The 20,633-nt window shown below is 30.7% G+C and overlaps 1 protein-coding gene and 1 long non-coding RNA gene across 4 annotated transcripts; both read right to left on the bottom strand.

The window, feature by feature from the left end:
- Window positions 1–795: 795 nt before the first annotated feature.
- Window positions 796–18,682, bottom strand: LOC134682061 (uncharacterized). Of its 2 annotated transcripts, none has more exons than XM_063541661.1 (7): window positions 18,490–18,682; window positions 7,034–7,069; window positions 4,338–4,442; window positions 3,476–3,580; window positions 3,061–3,177; window positions 2,233–2,334; window positions 796–1,541 (listed from the first exon to the last, which is right to left on the bottom strand). In XM_063541661.1, the coding sequence occupies exons 1-7, from the start codon at window positions 18,504–18,506 to the stop codon at window positions 1,436–1,438; spliced, it is 588 nt and encodes a 195-aa protein (XP_063397731.1). In that variant the 5' UTR covers window positions 18,507–18,682; the 3' UTR covers window positions 796–1,435. The 2 variants fall into 2 exon arrangements, with proteins under 2 accessions (XP_063397731.1, XP_063397730.1); XM_063541660.1 differs by lacking the exon at window positions 18,490–18,682 and adding an exon at window positions 8,352–8,515.
- On the bottom strand, window positions 12,715–16,087 carry LOC134681283 (uncharacterized). Of its 2 annotated transcripts, XR_010100600.1 has the most exons (3): window positions 15,727–16,087; window positions 13,198–15,493; window positions 12,715–12,965 (listed from the first exon to the last, which is right to left on the bottom strand). It is a non-coding gene; the product is annotated as an uncharacterized LOC134681283 (long non-coding RNA). The 2 variants fall into 2 exon arrangements; XR_010100599.1 differs by lacking the exon at window positions 12,715–12,965 and having other exon boundaries at window positions 12,969–15,493.
- Window positions 18,683–20,633: the final 1,951 nt, after the last annotated feature.

The following is a 20,633-nucleotide window of genomic DNA, read 5'->3' as shown; positions in this document are numbered from 1 at the left end:
GAAATGCAGATTGGTGCAAATGCAAAATGATGGATGGACCAAACTATGGTTAAATGAAATATAAGAAATGATAGAAAAAGCATGACCTCAGATTAAATACTTGTCAATCCTTACATAATTCTTGAATATTTATTATTAATTTGTTGGTATGCATCATGACATAAGGTTTCCTATAAGTATTGAAACATTCTTTAAATATTTCCTTTGCTTTTTTGTTTGGTTTCTGCCTACTTGATATATTTTCCCCTTCTCACTATTTTTCCACTCCAAAAGAATTTAAAACAATCGAATGATATATTTTTAATTGGAATGCAATGTTTAGGTAACTATACTTTTGCTGTCAATAACAAAGTAAAACATAATATATAAATAATCACAACAAAGATAATGCAAAAACTGCTTACAATATTTATGTAAGGGACGACATCAAAAGTTCAATGTAGGATAAAAAACTTAATTCACATAGTTTTTTCACTGACCCCCCCCCCCCTCTTAACTTAATTTGGGAAAAATTGATTTACCTATATGGATATATGTAAAATCGATTTTGGATTAACAAAACTTGCAGCCATGTTATATTAATCTGTTTCCTGATATGAACATTTCATATTGTATTGTAATACTCAAGGAGTAAAATGTTAAAAAAAATAACAATGTTACACTAGATGGAAAGAAGAAAAAGAAAAAAAAACATATAATAAAGTTGTGACACACAATATCAAATATTGATAAAAGTGCTTTCCCTCCTCCCCTCCCCCAAATAAATATAATTTTAGAAAGACAAAATTAACCTCTAGCAAAGACAGTATTTTACTGAATAAACCATTCATGTCATAATCAATTTTCCAGCACTTGGTAATCAATTATGATTTAAGTTTTATAACTTTTTGTTTGTATGCATTCTACCTGAGCAAATTGGTGACATATTCAAGTGTAATAGAGGGTGTACACCCTTTTTCCCTCTTTCAGAAGAAAAATTTCATTCTTGCATAAAAGCGTCAAAATATTTTTCATTTTGCTACATATAAAAAAGAAGATGTGGTATGATTGCCATTGAGACAACTGTCCACAAGAGACCAAAATGACACAGACATTAAGAACTAAAGGTCACCGTACGGTACGGCCTTCAACAATGAGCAAAGCCCATAACGCATAGACAGCTATAATAGGCCCCGATATGACAATGTATGCTTGACAAATTTTTCCATTACCTGCATAATCGCAAATTAATGTTTACATGAATGTTTTTCTGTTGTAAATGAAATAAATGGATCACAAGACCTGTATGATGACATCATCATTTACATCCTTTTTGCACTTGTCACATATACATGTTTTACTAATCTATATTGGTATAAAGTTCAATATGACATCTGTGATGAGTGATGTTGTAACATGAGTATTTAAACAATTTAATCTATGAACAAAAATAATTTTAAAAGTCCAATTCTGTATTAGAAAATTGTTTGTTTAAATTGTCTAGTTCACTACTTTCTATATGAATGTCGTTTTCCTTTAGTAGTTTTTCTAACAGTTTACATCTGAAAAAGAAAATAAATAAATTGTTTAATCTTTGTCTAATTGGCTATTTCAAATAAAATGAAGTATCAGTAATAAATATTAATACTAAAAAACTATATTATTACAAAATAATTATATGTGCATATTGTGTGTAATTTTTATCATAAACTTTCACAGCAATTGAGCAAATTGTCTATATTATATCACCATAAAATGTTAAATAGATCAGGAACATTTATATTCTGTTCCCAGAATATATTTTAAAATATCGCTATATATATATCAGAGTGTCTCTAAAAAGTTGTTAAGGGTAAACCTTCCAATATTCCTTTTTTTTTCTCTCTGATTTTTAAGAAGAAAATATTTCAATATGACTTAATTATAATAAAAAAGAAATGAATTAAAAAGAAAATACAAATCTTGAAAGTATTCCTTAATATGTTATTAATAAAATATTGTCCATAAACTTCTTTTCCCTATATAACAAGAATACAATAAGAGGCCTTACAGTGATAAAACTTTTGAGCACAATTATCCTACTCAGAAATCAACCAATCAAAATACTGTATTTTTGTTTCAAGTACAAACTTTGTACTACAAGTACTGAGTTAAGTTTTATGACTGAAGTCCATGGTAACTGAACTTTTAGAGATTTATGAAAAAACAAGAACATTTTCCATACTGTTTGTATATATTCATATCGTGAGATACCTTTTTTCCAGAATCTCATTTGCCTGTTTTTCTCTCTGTAATTGTCGAGATTTTTCTTCAAGTTCATTTTCTGTCTTAATTATATTTTCTATATCTACTTTCCTGTAAATGAAAATAATTTATTCCAAGATTTATTATTCACCTCTAATGATAACTATAGTGAAAGACATTAGTAGAATATTTTTTTATTAACGGTCAAATTGAGGTGAAATATACTGTTAAATGATTTATTTTAATAAGAGTTTAAATGTTTGCCATTTCTTATGCACAGCTGTTTATCTCCAAAAATATATATGGGCATATGAAATACATTTATTTCCCTTTACTTAGGATTTGTTTCAGTGATTATTAAGTGCCTTTTAAAGGTTTTCATATTCCAAGACAGACAAAAAAATCACCTACTGAAACTCATAAATGTTAAATTGTAATAATTTCAAACCATTATGAGTATGTGTGTCTATAATTATTATAGAAAATAAAGGTATAAATCCATGACACAAAATCAGTACATGCACAGCCAAAATACCATGAAGCAAAGGAACAGCAGACATTATGCTTGCTAACAATACTAGTGTAACATTTTCATGTGCAATGATTCCCAAAACCTTGGGTCAAAATTATAATACTCCTTGTAAATATACATATATATACATATGAATTATAATATATCATGTACTAAATTTTAAGTTGATGTTATTCCACAAATTCATTGAAGACTACACTAAACCAAATTATTAAATTGATATGGGACAAACACATAGACTTAAAAATTTAATGTACGTTTCCACCTACAATTATAGGCAGGAAATTATCCAAATTAATACTTACCCACCCATATCAACATCTACTACATCGACTACATTAGTTGATTCAAACCGACTACCTGTACTCTTTTTCCGTAAATACTGTTCCATTTTGTTTATGGTCAATTGCAATGTTTTATTGCTACAAAAAGAATCAATATAATTTATTATAATTACAGGATACAATTTATAATAAATGCATTATTTCCGATTTTCAGTTTTATTTTAACAAGATAAAGTTGTATACAATTTTTTTTCAAAATCTGGTGCATAGCCTGTGTACTGTTCCTTGACCTTAATTTATCGGGGAGTCCTGGATCCGTGAAATTTTTATGGCTAAATAAGTACAAAGACATCGAAGCAATGAACTTTCAACTTCGACCCATTATTCTTTGCAGTAAACTGTGAATACTTTTGTCGTTTTTTCTTTCTTTATTTACCTCTTCATGACTTCCTCCTTTGCTTCTCTTTCTTCTTCCACTTCTTTGTTTCTGTCTATCAGTCTATGTTGTACCACATCAAGTTTACTCACTAGTTGTTTATATCTAACGAATATAAGTTTTTATACAATAAGAATTGCCATGCAATTATCAAAAATATCATGGAAATGTAAAAAAATTTACTTTGAAATTCTAATAAAATCCTTGTTATTTTTTTCATCTTTTTTGAAGGAGAAAAAGTGTCGATGATAAATGTATGAAAAATCTAGAGATAATTCTTTCCTGCCAAATTTTAAATGGCTTATATCCCGAAAACAAGCACTCAGACCCTTAATTTTTTTCTGCTTTAGTTTCTTCAATTTACATACTATCAATTTATAAGTCTTTTAAAAAGCTTGATATTTTGAAACAGGGTAGCGAACATCCTTAAAGCATAAATTGACAGAGAAAGAATTTAATGGCTTAAGGAGACTTGTAAGTTATTTCAATTAAATCCTGATAAATATGTTTATAATATTATATTTCTATATGTACATGCATTATTTTTGTTCTCAATTCCTTTACATGTTCCAGATTTTTATTTTTTATATTTTTATGCACCCACCGTAGCGGAGGGGGCATCAAGTTTTACCCTTGTCCGTCTGTTCGTAGTCCGTCCGTACGTTCAAAGGTTCTTTTCCGTTCTCTAATAACTGAAGTTTGCATCAACCAAATGCGTATTTGATGAAATTTCTAGTATAATCAACAGAACGGAACATTAGCATTTCGTGTAATGGTTAAAATTAAAACAGTCATTAACTATTTTTTTTAACATTGTTTCTCCATTTCCTCTCTCTCTTTTTTTATAAACAAGAACACTTACTTTTCTTCTGCTTCTTTTTTCGCTTTCTTCTCTATCTCGACTTGAGAATGTAGTTTTACTACTTCATTTTGTAAGTTTTCGTTAGGAGCGTATGAAGATGGCCTCCTAAATGAAGAAAAAAAATGAATCTAAAAACTGAAATGTAGATGGTAGAAAAACGAGATTTCCTGCAATAAAAAGTATTTGTGCAGTTTGAAAAGTTGATAGCTTGATGATGGATCGTTTATGCTTACATATATACAGTAATAGTGGGGCATTTGCTTAACTTGCTTGACTACTCATGAGGGTCTCGCACGGTCTGTGAACTAAAAAGTGTGCAAAATAAAAAAAAGAGACGAATACAACAGTTACTATTATATACTGTATAGGAGGTACCCAAATGTCTAGCTTAGTCGCTTCAGTACCAAACAAACTTTTTTTTTTTAAATATTACCGTGTCATTGTGCAGAATATGTTTGGAATATCTGCCGTTGGACGTCGTGAACCAATTTATTTAAAAATCAAACATTAAACTAATTGATCAGTCGATCTGTTGTTCGATTAAGTACTAACAACAAACAACAAACAACAAAGTTCATTTAGAAAATATCTGAGGTTAATTACTAGTACTAATACGGATATGTAGATCATTGCCAAATAAATTATGACGTAACTGTTTTAATCTTTCAGTTTGGTCATTCATGAAACGATACTATTCTATAATGGGATAACAATGTTAACTTCAAGATTAAAAGATTAGATTTAGAAATCAAATATCGAATAACAACGTACTTGCTTAACACAATGACTCTAAATACAGTGATTTACTATGGGAGTCTAATGGTGGAGCGATGTCTGATCCCCGCGGATTCCGCTTATCTCTGTTCTAATAAAGCTTGTAATTTCACGCGTCCCTCATCCCCGGTTTCACTCTTAATAATGTGACTTTCATGTGTAGCGCTTGCCAAAAATCTATCAATCCCGCGTCACGCTTAGACCCACACTCATTTAGTACATACAATAGTATAATAGTTACCAACCGATGTTTCGGGTGTGGTGGAGAGTTTGGAGGGGTTAACTTGAATATTTTTTAAATAATATGTGTTGCCGGACTTGCAGAAATCTAAAGTCTTTTCGTTTACCGGTATTTCCTATTATATATCTTTTTCATACTTTTACACCATCACAGAGTACCCTTAACCTTTTGGTGGCAGAAATACAACTCGGCCAACGAAGTGGAGGAAAATTAGGAAAAGTGTCAAACTCTTTTCAAACCAAGACTTCGTTAAAGGTCCGTAGGTGACATATGTAGCCAGATTATCTTTCTAATTCTTAACAAACGTATCATCATAGTCTAATAGTAAAAAAAGTGTCTGCATATCCTCAAAATTTCCATTACATAGCAAAAGGCCTCGAAATGACAATGTAAAGAATTCAAACGAGAAAATTAACGGCCTATATTTATGTACAAAAAATCACAGGCGCTTGGGTCTATGATACAGATTTTTTTTTTTTTTTTTTTTTTTTTATTAAAATATTCAATTTTCTATTTTTATAATACATATCTATCACTTCTGTGCATGTCTCACCTAGTTTCGAGTGATTTAAACGACCCAGAGAAAATACCAAATTTTACTATCCATACTAAGAAACAACCTAGTTTCGAGTGATTTAAACGACCAAGAGAAAATACCAAATTTTACTATCCATACTAAGAAACAATTTTGTTTCTTAGTAAAAATTGTTTCTTAGTATGGATAGTAAAATTTGGTATTTTCTCTGGGTCGTTTAAATCACTCGAAACTAGGCGAGACATGCACAGAAGTGATTGATATGCCTTATAAATTAAGAAAATTGAATATTTTAATAAAAAAAAAAAAAAAAAAAAATCTGTATCATGGACCCAAGCGCCTGTGCAAAAAATGAACAGAAAATAGATATGTAACACATAAACAAACGACAACCACTGAATTACAGGCTCCTGACTTGGGACAGGCACATTCATAGATAATGTGGCGGGGTGAAACATGTTAGCGGGATCCCAATCCTCCTCCTAACCTAGGACAGTGGTACACATAACAGTACAACATAAGAGCGAAATATAAAAAAAAATCAGTTAAAAAAGGCTTAACTCATCCGATAGATAAAAATACAAATACTACAAATACAAGTGGACGTGGCCGGGTACTTGTACATCCCAACAACAAAAAGACGCTCAGTACATATATGAGAGTATTCGCAGTTAATACTGATAGCTAGTTCAAAGCCACTAACAACTAAAACAAATCATGCATCTAAGACTAAATGTGTTGGCAATTTCACGTGTTCAGTAACCAAACTGTCTGGTAATACCCGGAGCTAAGAAGCAGCATTTCAAACTCGCCTCCCTCTTTCGTTCTGCATGGTGCAGTTAATGAGATTATCTTCACGGCTTAAGATACCTACCTCACAGTCCTATAAATAGAAACTCGCTTCTCCCAAATACTATTTCTTCAGGTTTCAGTTTTAAATCATAAACTAAGAACTCATTCACATTAATACTTGACGTTTTAATATCATAATTCATGCAAGTATAGATAACTTCAAATATAGATATTAATTTAAGCGTACAAAACAAAATAATAAGAGCTTTTCAAAATACCATAGCGTACCACATTTTGGGAGGAGTATGTTATCACAGCTTTTCAATAGTGCAATGTCATAAATGGATGCCTTACCTTTCAGTAGCTTTCAACGATCCTGGTCTACTGGAGCTGAAAAATTAATAAGTTTTATAGATAAATGGAAACCTATTAAAATGTAATCATTTTCCTATCAAATATTTACGTTCAATTGATTTTTATATAGTTAGCAAGTGCAACGGTTAATAATAGCAGATCAGTATTCGAAATAACCACACATGAAATAATCATAACAATTGTTCTCAGTCATATATGCGGTGTCAAAGCACTAATTGAAATCGCGTATCTAACACTCTTACCCTAATAATTCAGTCCCTCCCTGTAATCGATCTCACCTATACCTGCGAATAATGGTAGAGTATAGAGAAATATAATGACTGCATTATTAGTGTTCTCACTCTCTGAACAGTTTGAAAACATCTACGTTTACATTGGAGTGGCTGTCGTAAGGCACTTTAATCGTGTGTCTGCACATTTTTTACCAAAAAATAATATCGTAGAAACAAGAAGATGTGGTTTGAGTGCCAATGGGACAACTCTCCATCCAGGTCACAATTTATAAAAGTAAACCATTATAAGTCAAAATACGGTCTTCAACACTGAGCTTTGTCTATTTTCATGATAAAATTACCAGTATAAATTTAATGTTTTGTGTACACAAATCTTGCATCTATAAATGTTCTAATCAATTTCAGTGGCCCCTTGCTTCAACCCCGGCCCGGGTTCTGTTTTAGAGACTCCCTGTCGCATTTTGTATCGCTATCAATGCCATTTGCACATTTTATATTTTATAACTATTTAATATCAATTAAATGCATGATTTGGAAACAATAACATCAATATCATTACAAAAAGGAAACACAAATAGGGGGAGGGAAAGGAATACTTCAGAATTTTCCCCAAGGAGCGCGGGAAAATGCATGTATAATTCGTATAATCCTTGCTGCTACCAGTTTTTATGAAGAATTTGGTTGAAGTGTGTGTCACCATAATATCTTAACTAACTGTCAACTATGAAGAACCGGCAAATCTATGTCCATCTCTGTTATCGTTCTGTTCGGAAGTTATATATCAAGTATATATATTATTGTGTCTTGTTATAAAATATGAATTTCATCTACTAGTATATTGGTTCAGTGGCGGATCTAGAAAAATTTCATTAGTGGAGGGCCCACTGGCTGCCTAAGAAGCGGCCGCTCCTGTCACGCTTTAGTGATTCTCAACATTTTTTTTTCTCAAAAGGGGGGGGGGGGGCCTGCCCCCTAAATCCGCCTCTTTGGTTATTGTATTTTCGATCGTGTTTGTATGTTATTCATGTAAAGTAAGTCATGTTATAGATAAATACAAATCTTACCTTTTACTAAATCGAGACATTATATGCTTTAAATTACTTCCATGTACATTTCAATGCAATAAATAATTATCAACTCGCAGGGGGTAACATTGATATATACAGAACTTTAAACCACACTTAACGCTTTAAAAAAAGTCACAACATCGAGACTGAATTGTGTCTTAAGGGTGAATAATTTGGTTATTAAACAGTGTCACGTGCTAATATGTTTCCTTTAGTCATTTTTTCCATACACATGTATGTGTATATATATCGTTGTTGCTTATTCATTAAATGACGTATTTCCAATAATTTCATCTTTATTTAAGCTTATCCTATAAGAAATCATATATATATTTTTTATTCAGCTGGTTAATTATTCAGCAAACCCCACCAAGACCCTAATAACAAAGTGCAAATGCACCAGTAATTAAAGGATTAACTATTGGAAATTAATCCGTTTAATGAAAGTAATAAATTAGAAGTATTGTAAATAGATCTAACGTCAAATAGTCAAATTTTGTATGATTGTCAAATTGACCATAATCCACCAATGACCCGAGTACAAATCAGAAAAGAAAAATAATACAGCATTCACAGTACTCACATAAGCGTTTTCACTGTTTAATGTTATTTACCAACCGATAATAATGGAATCATATCTACATATATAATATATAAGAGTGATCTCTAGAAAGCCAAGAACTGGAAAAGTACACACGTTTGAAATTAAAAGAAAATGTTTGTGAAAAGTAAAAACACAAAAATACTGAACTCCGAGGAAAATTCAAAAAGGAAAATCAAAAATCAAAAGGCAAAATCAAAAGTAAAAACACATCAAACGAATGGATAACAACTGTCATATTCCTGACTTGGTACAGGAATTCTCTAATGTAGAAAATGGTGGATTGAACCTGGTTTTATAGCTAGCTAAACTACTCACTTGTATGACAGTCGCATTAAATTTCATTACATTGTCAACGATGCATGAACAAAACAAACATACTCAAAGAGTAAAAATGTCAAAAATAGGGGTACAGCAGTCAATATTGTGTTATCATCTTAATATCACTATAAAACAACAAATGTAACGAAGAAGCACAAAAAGGCATACATCAAATTTAACATACTCATTTTGTTTTTCTTATACGACTTTATTTATCTATGTAAAGTCTACCCGTAAAGGATAGAAGGTTTTCAGTACTGGTTTGTGAATGGGGGTTTACTGAATAGAGAATTTTGGGTAAAAATATAAAGAATAAAAAAACAATCTAAAAAAATAAAGAAAAGATAATAACGACGCCCTACAATATTACAAAATAGAGAATAATGAGCAGAAGACAGAACAATGTTCTTAATAAATCGTGAACTTGTCCATTGAACATCGATGATGCCCCACTTGCATATAACGTTATAAAGCGATATAGCTCAATAACCGCAGAAGTGACGATACCCGTCCTTGATAATACATGTAAGCATTGCGTATAAGTTTCATAGCATTCCGTCATATAATGGAAACCAATTTTGGATGTATGGACGAAAAATGGTAAAACTTAATGTCCCTCCGCTACGGCGTGGGCATAAAAATTAAAGAATAAAGAAACGAAGGACTCCCCATCCAGACCATCAGAAACGGTGATTATCTGGAACAATGTAATGCTTTGTTGATAAATCACATTATGAATCAGATAATTTTAAAAAAGTAAATATTCTGAGGTTCAAATATCGTATTGTATTCTAACAGAACAATTCAATATCATGATCAGTGTATGTAAAGTGCGGATCCTAAAATATCATTTTTACTGTATATGCCATAAATGTCTAATGTAGAATGATAAATAAACCGACGAACTGTTTTTAATTTTTGAAGAAAATGAAGAAAATTAGTTAAAATGTATATGTTAAGAAATACATAATACAAATAAAACAAAGTAAGCGATGCGAGCGGGGTTTTATCGGGCCTAAAGCCACCCAGCTGTGAAATGGTGTCTTCCCGATTGTCCCACTTTATGAAATTACAGGTAAAAAGGTAATGAAATTTTGTGGGACAATCGGGAATATGTTTGTGGGACAATTGGGAAGTTTAAGTGTGGGACAATTGGGAACTGTTTCTTTAGTGATTAATTTGTTTTCATAGCGTGTTGCAGTAAGTTAATCAAAATGATCAATGTAACTTATAAAATATGAACAAAATAAGAACAAATAATAATATTTACATATTTTATTTTGCTCATAGAAGGTACAATTGAAGTATCATATAATATAATATGAAGTCTTTTCAAAAATTAAAAACATTTTAGTCTAAGATGAATATTTTTTTTAAATTATTTTTGATTGACTTTGAACTAGCGGTCAGTACTGCGAGTTCTCTCATATCTGTACTTAGTGTCTTTGTTGTGGTGATGTCCCAAGCCAGGAGCCTGTAAGTCAGTGGTTGTCGTTTGTTGCAGTGTAACACATTTTTTTCATTCATTATTTTGTACATAAATTATGCCATAAATTTTTTCGTTTGAAATGTTTTACATTAATTTTGGGGCCTTTTGTAGCTATGTGGTATGGGATTTGCTCATTGTTGAAGGCCGTATGGTGACCTATAGTTGTTAATTTCTGTGTCATTTGGTTCATTTTGGAGAGTTGTCTCATTGGCAATCATACCACATCTTTTTATTTCTTTTGGAAGTCTGGCTCTTCTTTATTATTGGCAAAGAGTCCTGTTGACTGCAAAAACAATGGGAAAATTCGAAAAACACCCTTTAACAGTGATTTTTGGAAAGGCTGATCTGGAAAAATTCTAGACAGCAGCAAATTTTGAGAATATAGTAGGGGTAGACGAAATGATTTTACCAGAAGCATGTGCGTCCCATATATTTATTTTTCTTTCAAATTTATCAAATTTTTTTTTTTTCAATCATTTATAAAAAAAAAAGTAGCTGAAACAATAAGATTTGTGTTTTTAAAAAAGAGAAAATTTAAAAATTAACAAAATGGTCAATTTGACACAAGAAAGCAATAAAATTTTATAAAACTTTCTTATATTAACACCTACTTCTTTTTTTTTTTTAATTTGGTCTATTCAGATTGGTCCACTCTATCTTTATTGAAAGCATGGAGAAAAAAAAGTTTTAATTGTGAAACTGTGATTTTTTTCATGATAATAGCCCCAAAATAGATAAAATCATAAATAATCAAAAACAAAAGTGTATCAATCGAATGTTTAAAAACATTTTTTTTATACTTTTATAAGATTAATATTAAATGTGCAATAATTAATTCTTGTTTATTTAGCAAAACAAACAACAGTTGCCTTGTTTATCTAAGAACATTTTACTACATAAAATAATGTGGGACAATCAGAACTTTTCATGTGGGACAATCAGAACTCTAAAATTTAAAAAAGTGGGACAATCGGGAATAAACCTGTGAAATATATACCAAAATAGGTGAATATTTAGGACATTTCGCGATCAGATCGTGCAGGTGCTTTATAACTAACAGGTGAGATGTTGTTGCAGTAAAAACATTCAGTTTAATACAATTATTTAAGTTGTATAACGTAGAATATGTTTGGTCATTCAGTTTCTTCATATTTAACTAAATTCCACTATGATGATTTCGTAATGCTAGTCATGTTTACTGTCGAATAATGATACTATTCTTTCATTTTCACTGTGGAGCGAATCATTAGTATTGTATATGCGGTGCATTTTCACTGTATAATTTTTTTTTATCTATTACAGCTCATTTCTTTAAGCATGTAGAGCAAGACTTTAGTTGATTTGCTTGCTTTTTTTTATTGGATAATCATTATGATAACACCCAATTTAATTCAAATATTAAAAATACAGGTTAAACTATGCCTATTCATATTGTTTAAAAATGTCAATCTTATTTACAAAGTTTGTATAAACAATTATACAAACAAAGCAAGCAAGCCAACCAAAGTTTTGCTTCACATGCATTAGGAAATTAGCTGTAAAGCCTTAATTTAGCCGACTTGCTCAAACAATTATTATAGATAAAGTAAGAGAAAGATTTTATAAAATTTAACTTACGGAGGAAATTTTGGTTTTAAAACACTCTTAGACTAATAAATTCAATAGAAATAACATTTATTTCAAATGTATTCCATTTAGTTTCTTATAAAGCGTATAGGGATCTTTATCTTTATTTTTTTATCCATTTCTATGACACTTCACCACTAATTACGTACATCTTGATATAGATTGCACCTTTGTTTTCCCGTTTAAAAGGTTTTACACTGGAGCCCTTTATAATTTTGTGTTCGGTGTGAGCCAAGACTTCATGTTGAAGACCGTATTTTGACAAATAATGGTCTACTTTTATAAATTGTGACTCGGATGGAGAGTTGTCTCATTGTCACATATTATATCAAAATAATGTTGAATATTCGGGGAGTGAAGCATGGTCTGTTTTCCCTCGGCCTCTCGACAGACGAACTACATCTGTGAGAGTGGGTTCTGGAATCTTACATTTTTGAGGTGGGAACTAGCTTTGATCAATCTTGATGGGAACTAGCTGGGAACAATGCCGACGATGGTATTTGGCATTGCCGCTGTTAAAGCAAGCCGCCGGTCGTTGTTGGCAATGTAGAGGCAGGCCGGGATCGACTGACACCTATAAGTTTCAAAATTCAAACTTTTTAATAAAATAAATAAAAACAAAAATAATACAACAGTTACAAACAACAATAAAGTAAAACAAATATTTTCAATTATTTCCCTAACAGAAAACAATAAATATTTTGAATAAACTTTATTTATGATCACTATTAATTATCTTTATTTTAGTTAAACCTATTTAAAAATAATTTACTTTGAATCTTAATACTTTAAAAATCATGACTTACCTATAAGTTTCAAAATTCAAACTTTGACGTCTCAAAGCAGAATTTCTACTTATATAGCAATCATTAAATTGATGTTATGCCAACGTGGCTTTCTTTGTCACGATTTGATTAGAAATTATCTCTAAGTTTACTGTCCGAAATAAGGTCAAAATGTTGCATAAGTAGATGTTACATATATGATAGAGAGGTCAATTTGACTTTGGTGATAACAAATAATCTTTAAATGACCAGAGAATTGTTTGCATTATCTAACGGTATACATATTGATTAAGATAATCAATACCTTTCTTATTTAAATAAAATTTAATTAATAATTTTAACATCAGCTATGTCCAAAATGTAGTTCAAATATCTGTCACAATACATCACTCTCCTTAGAAATTTTGGACTCCAAAATAAAATAAATAATAAAGAATATTTAAGAGAAATTGTGTAAAATTTTATGTTTACTATATTAATTTGAAAATGGATTTATAACTTTTAATTATTAATGTAAGTAAATAATCAATATCCATATTTAAACCTCAAAATAGTATAGAAGACAAGCAATTGAGTGACGAAAAATTAATGGATACATAAACACTTAGCATTTAGTATTTGATTTTAAGGGATAAAAATTTTGAACTTATTTTTTAATATTTTTCTCTTTTTTTTTTTCTTCTTTTTTTTCTTCTTTTTTAGATTCCTTAATCATACTATTCAATTGGTGTTTTCTTTTTCCTTTTTTTCTTTTTCTTTTTTAATTTAATTGATGTTATGATGATAAAATACTATTAAGTATCAATTATAAATCATTGTTCTTTAAAGTTTGTTACCCACATGCTTACAAAGGAACGTTTATCTTTACAGTTGATGAAATGTAGTTATAAATATAAGAAAAGTGTTTAAACAAAATGTTGCAAAAATATATGAAATATGAAATCTTGAATAAATCTTAAACAGAAGTTGATTTTGCTTATTGCAGTCTCTAAGTTACTGTCTTATCATTTTAATGGTGTTCCTGCTCCTGAGGTAACCCATTTGTCAATTGATTGTGGCGTCCCTGCTCCTGAGGTGACCCATGCATTTATTTTTGATGGCGTTCCTTCTCTTGAGGTAACCCATTATATCTATTATTTGTGGCGTCCCTGCTCCTGAGGTGACCCATGCGCATATTTTGTATGGCGTTCCTTCTTGTGAGGTAACCCATTATATCTATTATTTGTGGCGTCCCTGCTCCTGAGGTGACCCATTAACTACTATTTGTGGCGTTCCTGTTATTCAGGTAGCCTGAGCATTATGCTTGCCTATATATGTATATATTAAACTATTATAACTCTGATTTTTCAAAAATGTACAGTAAACGGCAACAAGAATTTGACTAACTTGTTCCTAATAGGTAACTTACAAACAAGGATATTTACGTTACGTAACTCTTAATGAAGTTTAAACCTATTCTTAAAGACGACTCATTGCAAATATTAATATTGACATGCGTTTGAAATACAAACATTCAGTTCTAATTAACATCATTCTGAAAAGTTATTCAATGGATGATTTAAATGAATAAAATTTTACAACACTTTATAAAAAACATAATTTTATAACTTACATGTATTTAGACAGTTTTTTTAGAAAAGTTTTTCTTGAAATTTTAAGACATGAAACGCAATACGATTTGTGAAATGAAAATGAACATTTTGTTTCATAGCTTAAAATTTATTTAAATTAAAATTTTAGATTTTAAAAGTAAGCTTTTGATGTACTCACAGTTTCATGAAAATATATGTTTACAATTGAAATACACAATAATATAAATTTACTATTAATGTCACTGATGTTGATAAATGTTCACGTATAATAAAATGTTCTTTGATAATCAGCTGATGTTTTTGTTCAATGGTGTATTTTCATTATTCACAGATATATCATCTACTGGAAATATGTAGAATTAAAAAGTCCGAATGATACAAAAATAATATCCAACTGTAAATCTTCTATTCTAATTGTCGAAACACTGTCGAAGTTTCTGGCATGCTTTAGGTTTAGATGTTAATGTAGGTGTCAGCGTTGAAAAGGTCGTCCACCATATATTATAACAAAAAATAGATGGTTGATAATTCGGGATCTGTAACATTATCTGCTTTCCCTCGGCCTCTCGACAGACGAACTACATGTGTGAGAGTGGGTTCTGGATTTTACATTTTGTGGAAACTAGTCGTGGACAATGCCTTGGATGGTACATGGCATTGCTGCCGCTGTAAAGGCAGGCCGGGCGTTGTTGCCGATGTAAAGGCAGGCCGGGATCGACTGACACCTATAAGATTCAAAATTCAAACTCTTTTAATAAAATAAATAAAAACAAAAATAATACAACAGTTACAAACAACAATAAAGTAAAACAAATATTTTCAATTATTTCCCTAACAGAAAACAATAAATATTTTGAATAAACTTTATTTATGATCACTATTAATTATCTTTATTTTAGTTAAACCTATTTAAAAATAATTTACTTTGAATCTTAATACTTTAAAAATCATGACTTACCTATAAGTTTCAAAATTCAAACTTTGACGTCTCAAAGCAGAATTTCTACTTATATAGCAATCATTAAATTGATGTTATGCCAACGTGGCTTTCTTTGTCACGATTTGATTAGAAATTATCTCTAAGTTTACTGTCCGAAATAAGGTCAAAATGTTGCATAAGTAGATGTTACATATATGATAGAGAGGTCAATTTGACTTTGGTGATAACAAATAATCTTTAAATGACCAGAGAATTGTTTGCATTATCTAACGGTATACATATTGATTAAGATAATCAATACCTTTCTTATTTAAATAAAATTTAATTAATAATTTTAACATCAGCTATGTCCAAAATGTAGTTCAAATATCTGTCACAATACATCTATATATGGCTCAAAAACGAAACGAGACGGGATAAAAGGGATAAAAAAAATCTACGCTACTTTTTTAATATATTTATAATGGGCTTAATATGAGTCAAAATAGAGTAAAATAGTGGGTCGCATTTGGGTATAAGCTTCACGCCGGATTGCCGATTTTTTGCAAGCGTGACAGGTGAAAGTCAAATGATTGTGTAGTGAAAAACGGGAAATGAAGTCTAGCGGGACACGGATAATTACAAAAAATTAGAACTGCATAGTATAAGCGGGATACGGGAATCTGCCAAAACAGTAAGCGGGATCCGGGATCAGAACCCCCCAATGAGACCCCAGAATAAGATATTTTTGTATATTCATCCTATTGTTACAGTCATTCCTTCAATAACAAATGTATCCGATGCATGCATTTTTTTATATTTTTTGTCCCTTTTTCAATTTTGTGGGGTCCAAATTTATAGACAAAAACCCTTTAATATAGATATTTGGTATCCGTTGACATGCTGAATCTAACCGTGTATCTAGTTTGGGGATTTTTTGCGGCCTAGTTGCTGAAGTAGCCCACATAGAGTTCCAAGGGTCTAAAATCAACAAAAATGAATTATAGCATTCATTTCGTGTACAATAACCCAAATGTGCATGGTTTTACCTCTGCGGTAGTATCCATTCGCGGATCTAGAATTTTTCATAAGTAGGGGCCCACTGACTGCCTAAGAGAGCCCGCTGCTGTCGAGATCCAGTGATTCCCTATATATAAGTTAAAATCAAGGAGAAACGTAATCTGAAGAATACAATATGACATTTTGAGAATTGCTTTTGTTACAAGTTTGAAAAGCTATATATTTGATGAAGAATGAATGAGGAGTTTGTATTTCAATTTGAAAATACATGCATCATAAATCCAAAAGTCATCAACTAAGTTTTTTTTCCATTTGTTGCAAGTGCATTTATCACATAATTCTACAATAAAAATTCCTCGCATCTTTGAAAATTCTACATTAAAAATGACTGCACTAACAGTGATAATTCATCGCATCTATAGTTAAAAAATATGTTAAAACTTAACTTAAGGTGGTATGGGTGTCTTCCTCCATCTTGGATTGTAAAAAACGGGAAACAAAGGTCCAGATTTTCTATCAAGTTAGTAAAATTTGATGCAGGAATGCAGATATTAAATGAGAATTTTCATTTAAAAGAACCTATTTATAAGAAGATAACTTATAAATATTAATATTTTTGCAAATATTAATTGTTTTTGGTTGTTTATAAAAAAAAATTAAATGGGCATTTTAAGGGGAGGTAACTCTAAAACAGTGCATTTTCTGAAGGATTCTACATGGAATTTTCCCATTTTGTATTTTAGCCGGAAAAAACGTACCGTGACCCTATCTTTTCTTTTGATATTCTCAAAGCATTGTCTGAAAGCTATCTTTTGCTTAAGTATTTAACAAGTCTATCATTTTGTTTAGTTTCTAATCACATAATTGTGTTTTTTCCTGTATAAACCATACAAAATGTGTCATTTTATCACGTCCTGTAGCTTGAGAAAATGTGCGGTGACCTATCATTTTTATTATCTTTTTCAACATATATCAATAGATACAACATTTTGGCAAAGTATGAACAAATTCTATCATTTTTATTTTAGACTCCCATACCACCTTAAAATCCTTTAACTTGATATTTTCAAAACGTAAACAAATACAGTTTTCCCATGATCCTTTATTCTACAATAGACATACCCGCATATAACAGTAAAAATGAACTAGCTGGATTCGCACTTTATATACACTGATGATATCGATATTTGATTCATCAAATATCGATTCCCCCTTTTTAAGATAAAAAATATGTAAAAATACATAATATAACAAATAAACATTAAACAATCAAAATAATAATTAATTATTTAATAAAAAATATATTTTATTTCTATTAAATAATTTTTTATACTATGATACAATCGATAAAATTGTCGTCATCTTGTATACTGTATATAGAAAAGAGAATGGAAACGGGGAATGTTTGAAAGGGGCAGAAACCCAACCAAAGAGCTTAAAAATAGCCCAAAAGGCAACCGATGGGGTTTCAACGCAGCGAGAAAATCCCTGTGCATGGGGAGGGCATTAGCGGTCTTCTAAACAACTATGTGTATCATTCTTGTTACACTTTTAAAGCAACTCACTTTTTGCTGTTATTCACTGTTATTTTAGAATTTTTATATTAAAAAGTGTAATATATGAATTATTTCTATATTTTTTTCAAGTAGACGAAAAAGTTATATGGAAAATAATCAGACTGCAATGAATTTTCCATATGATATACACATGCCAGCAGTTGACCAATAAGGTAATTTAATTCATCAATTTCAGGTAAAGAGAAAACAATAGGAAAATGCCTACCTTTTCAAAAAGCTCATTATTGCTTATAAAGAACAGGCCGACCGGCACGCTCCACTGTACGTACGCTGTGTATACGTATTGATATTTATCAAGACAGTTTGTAAACATTTGTAATTCTAATGTATTTCCTCATTAGAGTATCACATACTAGTAAATGATTTTGTTTGATGAGCGATCGATCGTTGAATTTTAAACTCAAGGCCTGACATAAAACCCATATTCTTTAGAAATAGTGTTTGCCTTTCAAATAAATCTCATAGTGTCCTCGATTTTTATATTTCTAAATTTTTGCTTTGTAATAAGACATTTAAACACTTAATTTTGGATTGAAATATCATGTATTAGTATTGGGCTAATGTACGATATCAGATGTAAAATATGTCAGTTGAATTAATATGAATATGCATACATGTGGTTTGTTGTTTTTCTTTTCCTATTACTTATGAAAATATCCGAAAGATATAGGACAAAAGAAGGTCAACAATATGAAAAGTAAATCTCCTTTGACTAACAAAAAAACCCGGAGTCAAATTCATGTGTAAATTTTAACTCAGCCAGAAGTTCCTTTAATCTCTTTATCTACCTAGATCTTAATCTTGATATTGAGCCTGACATTTATTTAAAAACAATGTGTTGAAGTTGAAATCGCGGAAGAAGGGGGTGGGGTCTCAAATCACCTAGTACCTCTTTTATACCTGTGTCTTCTTTTACTTTAGAGCTAGGTCCCAGTAATTTAGAGTAAACGTTCATATATGGTCAATGTTAGGTAACTGTTAGTTCGAAGTTGGGTTTAGTGTCAGTGTTAAGGTTTGGTATATGTTAGGGTTATGTGTAGGGTAAGGGTTAGTTTAGTGCAGCAGTATATGGGTTGGTAACCCTAAAGAAAAAAAGAAGGCATATATATAATAGGTCACCTTATTAAATAAAATTTGGAAAGTTGTCAAATGTCATATTACAGTCAATTTCGTAGTTATTTTAAACCTATTTTCCTAATGCATGTAGTTTGACTTGCTTGCTTTATATAAATATAAGAAGATGTGGTATGAGAGCCAATGAGACAACACTCCATCCAAGTCACAATTTATAAAAGTAAACCAATATAGGTCAAGGTACGGTCTTCAACACGGAGCCTTGGCTCACACCGAACTATAAAGGGCCCCCCAAAAAGTTAATAGTGTAAAACTATTCAAACGGGAAAACCAATGGTCTAATCTATAGAAAAATGCGAAACAATAACACTTTATATGAACCACATCAACAAACGACAACTACTGAACATCAGATTTCTGACTTAGGACAGATGCAAACAATTGCAGCGGGTTTACACGTTTTAATGGTACCAATCCTTCAACCTTATATGAAACAATAGTGTAACATCACAACTTAGAGAGACCCACTATAAAATATCAATTGGAATGTCTCAACTCAATCAAAAGACGTAGTGACCAAATGAACATACACTGAACGAATACATTTGATCTATGATACAATGTGAATACAAAGTTAATAAAAATAAGGGATGAATAATTATGGTAAAATTATTATACCGCTGTTAAATGCTTAACAATTTCCGAAAAACCTTAGTTAAGAAAAAATTACGCCATTTGTAATATCAAAATTAAACACAGGAAAATGAAAATAATTTTGCTGTAATAATACGGGTGTATTCATAAAACGGACTAAAAAAAGAAATTTTATCACATTCCAGAAAAATAGCATATAATTTACTTGGTATCTGATCCAGTTTGCATAATACTTGATGTCAGCCATAATTTTTTTTATATAGATAACAGATCAGCAAGTGTATAATTTATACGATGTTTAATACGTTGATTACGGTTTTTGCGTCTACCATGAGATCTTTTTGTATAACTGTTTGCTCAAGCATTGTAATTTAAAAGTTTTACAATTGCAATCAATATATAGGTGGGGCATCAGCTTGTATAATGTTATTGGACACTAGAGCAAACATTTTTTTACAAAACAAAGCAAGCAAGCCAACCAAACCTTTAAACTACATGCATTAGGAAAATAGCTCTAACGAACTCCGGAATCATGAGTCTGGAGGACAGAAGAAACTTGAACTATGTCATCTTTTACCTGGAAACTATGCAGTGGAAAGGACGTTGGTTCGGCTCTTTATT

This window comes from Mytilus trossulus, chromosome 8 (genome assembly GCF_036588685.1).
Source record: "Mytilus trossulus isolate FHL-02 chromosome 8, PNRI_Mtr1.1.1.hap1, whole genome shotgun sequence".
Taxonomy (NCBI): domain Eukaryota; kingdom Metazoa; phylum Mollusca; class Bivalvia; order Mytilida; family Mytilidae; genus Mytilus; species Mytilus trossulus.
This window is presented reverse-complemented; position numbering and strand designations above follow the sequence as displayed.

Excerpts from the sequence above, each read along its gene's own strand:
- LOC134682061 (XM_063541660.1), bottom strand. The coding sequence starts at position 8,371 with ATGTCTCGATTTAGTAAAAG. Across the intron at positions 3,178-3,475 it reads AAGGAGGAAGTCATGAAGAG|CAATAAAACATTGCAATTGA; the intron begins GTAAATAAAGAA and ends TTCTTTTTGTAG. Across the intron at positions 2,335-3,060 it reads GTAGATGTTGATATGGGTGG|GAAAGTAGATATAGAAAATA; the intron begins GTAAGTATTAAT and ends TTTCATTTACAG.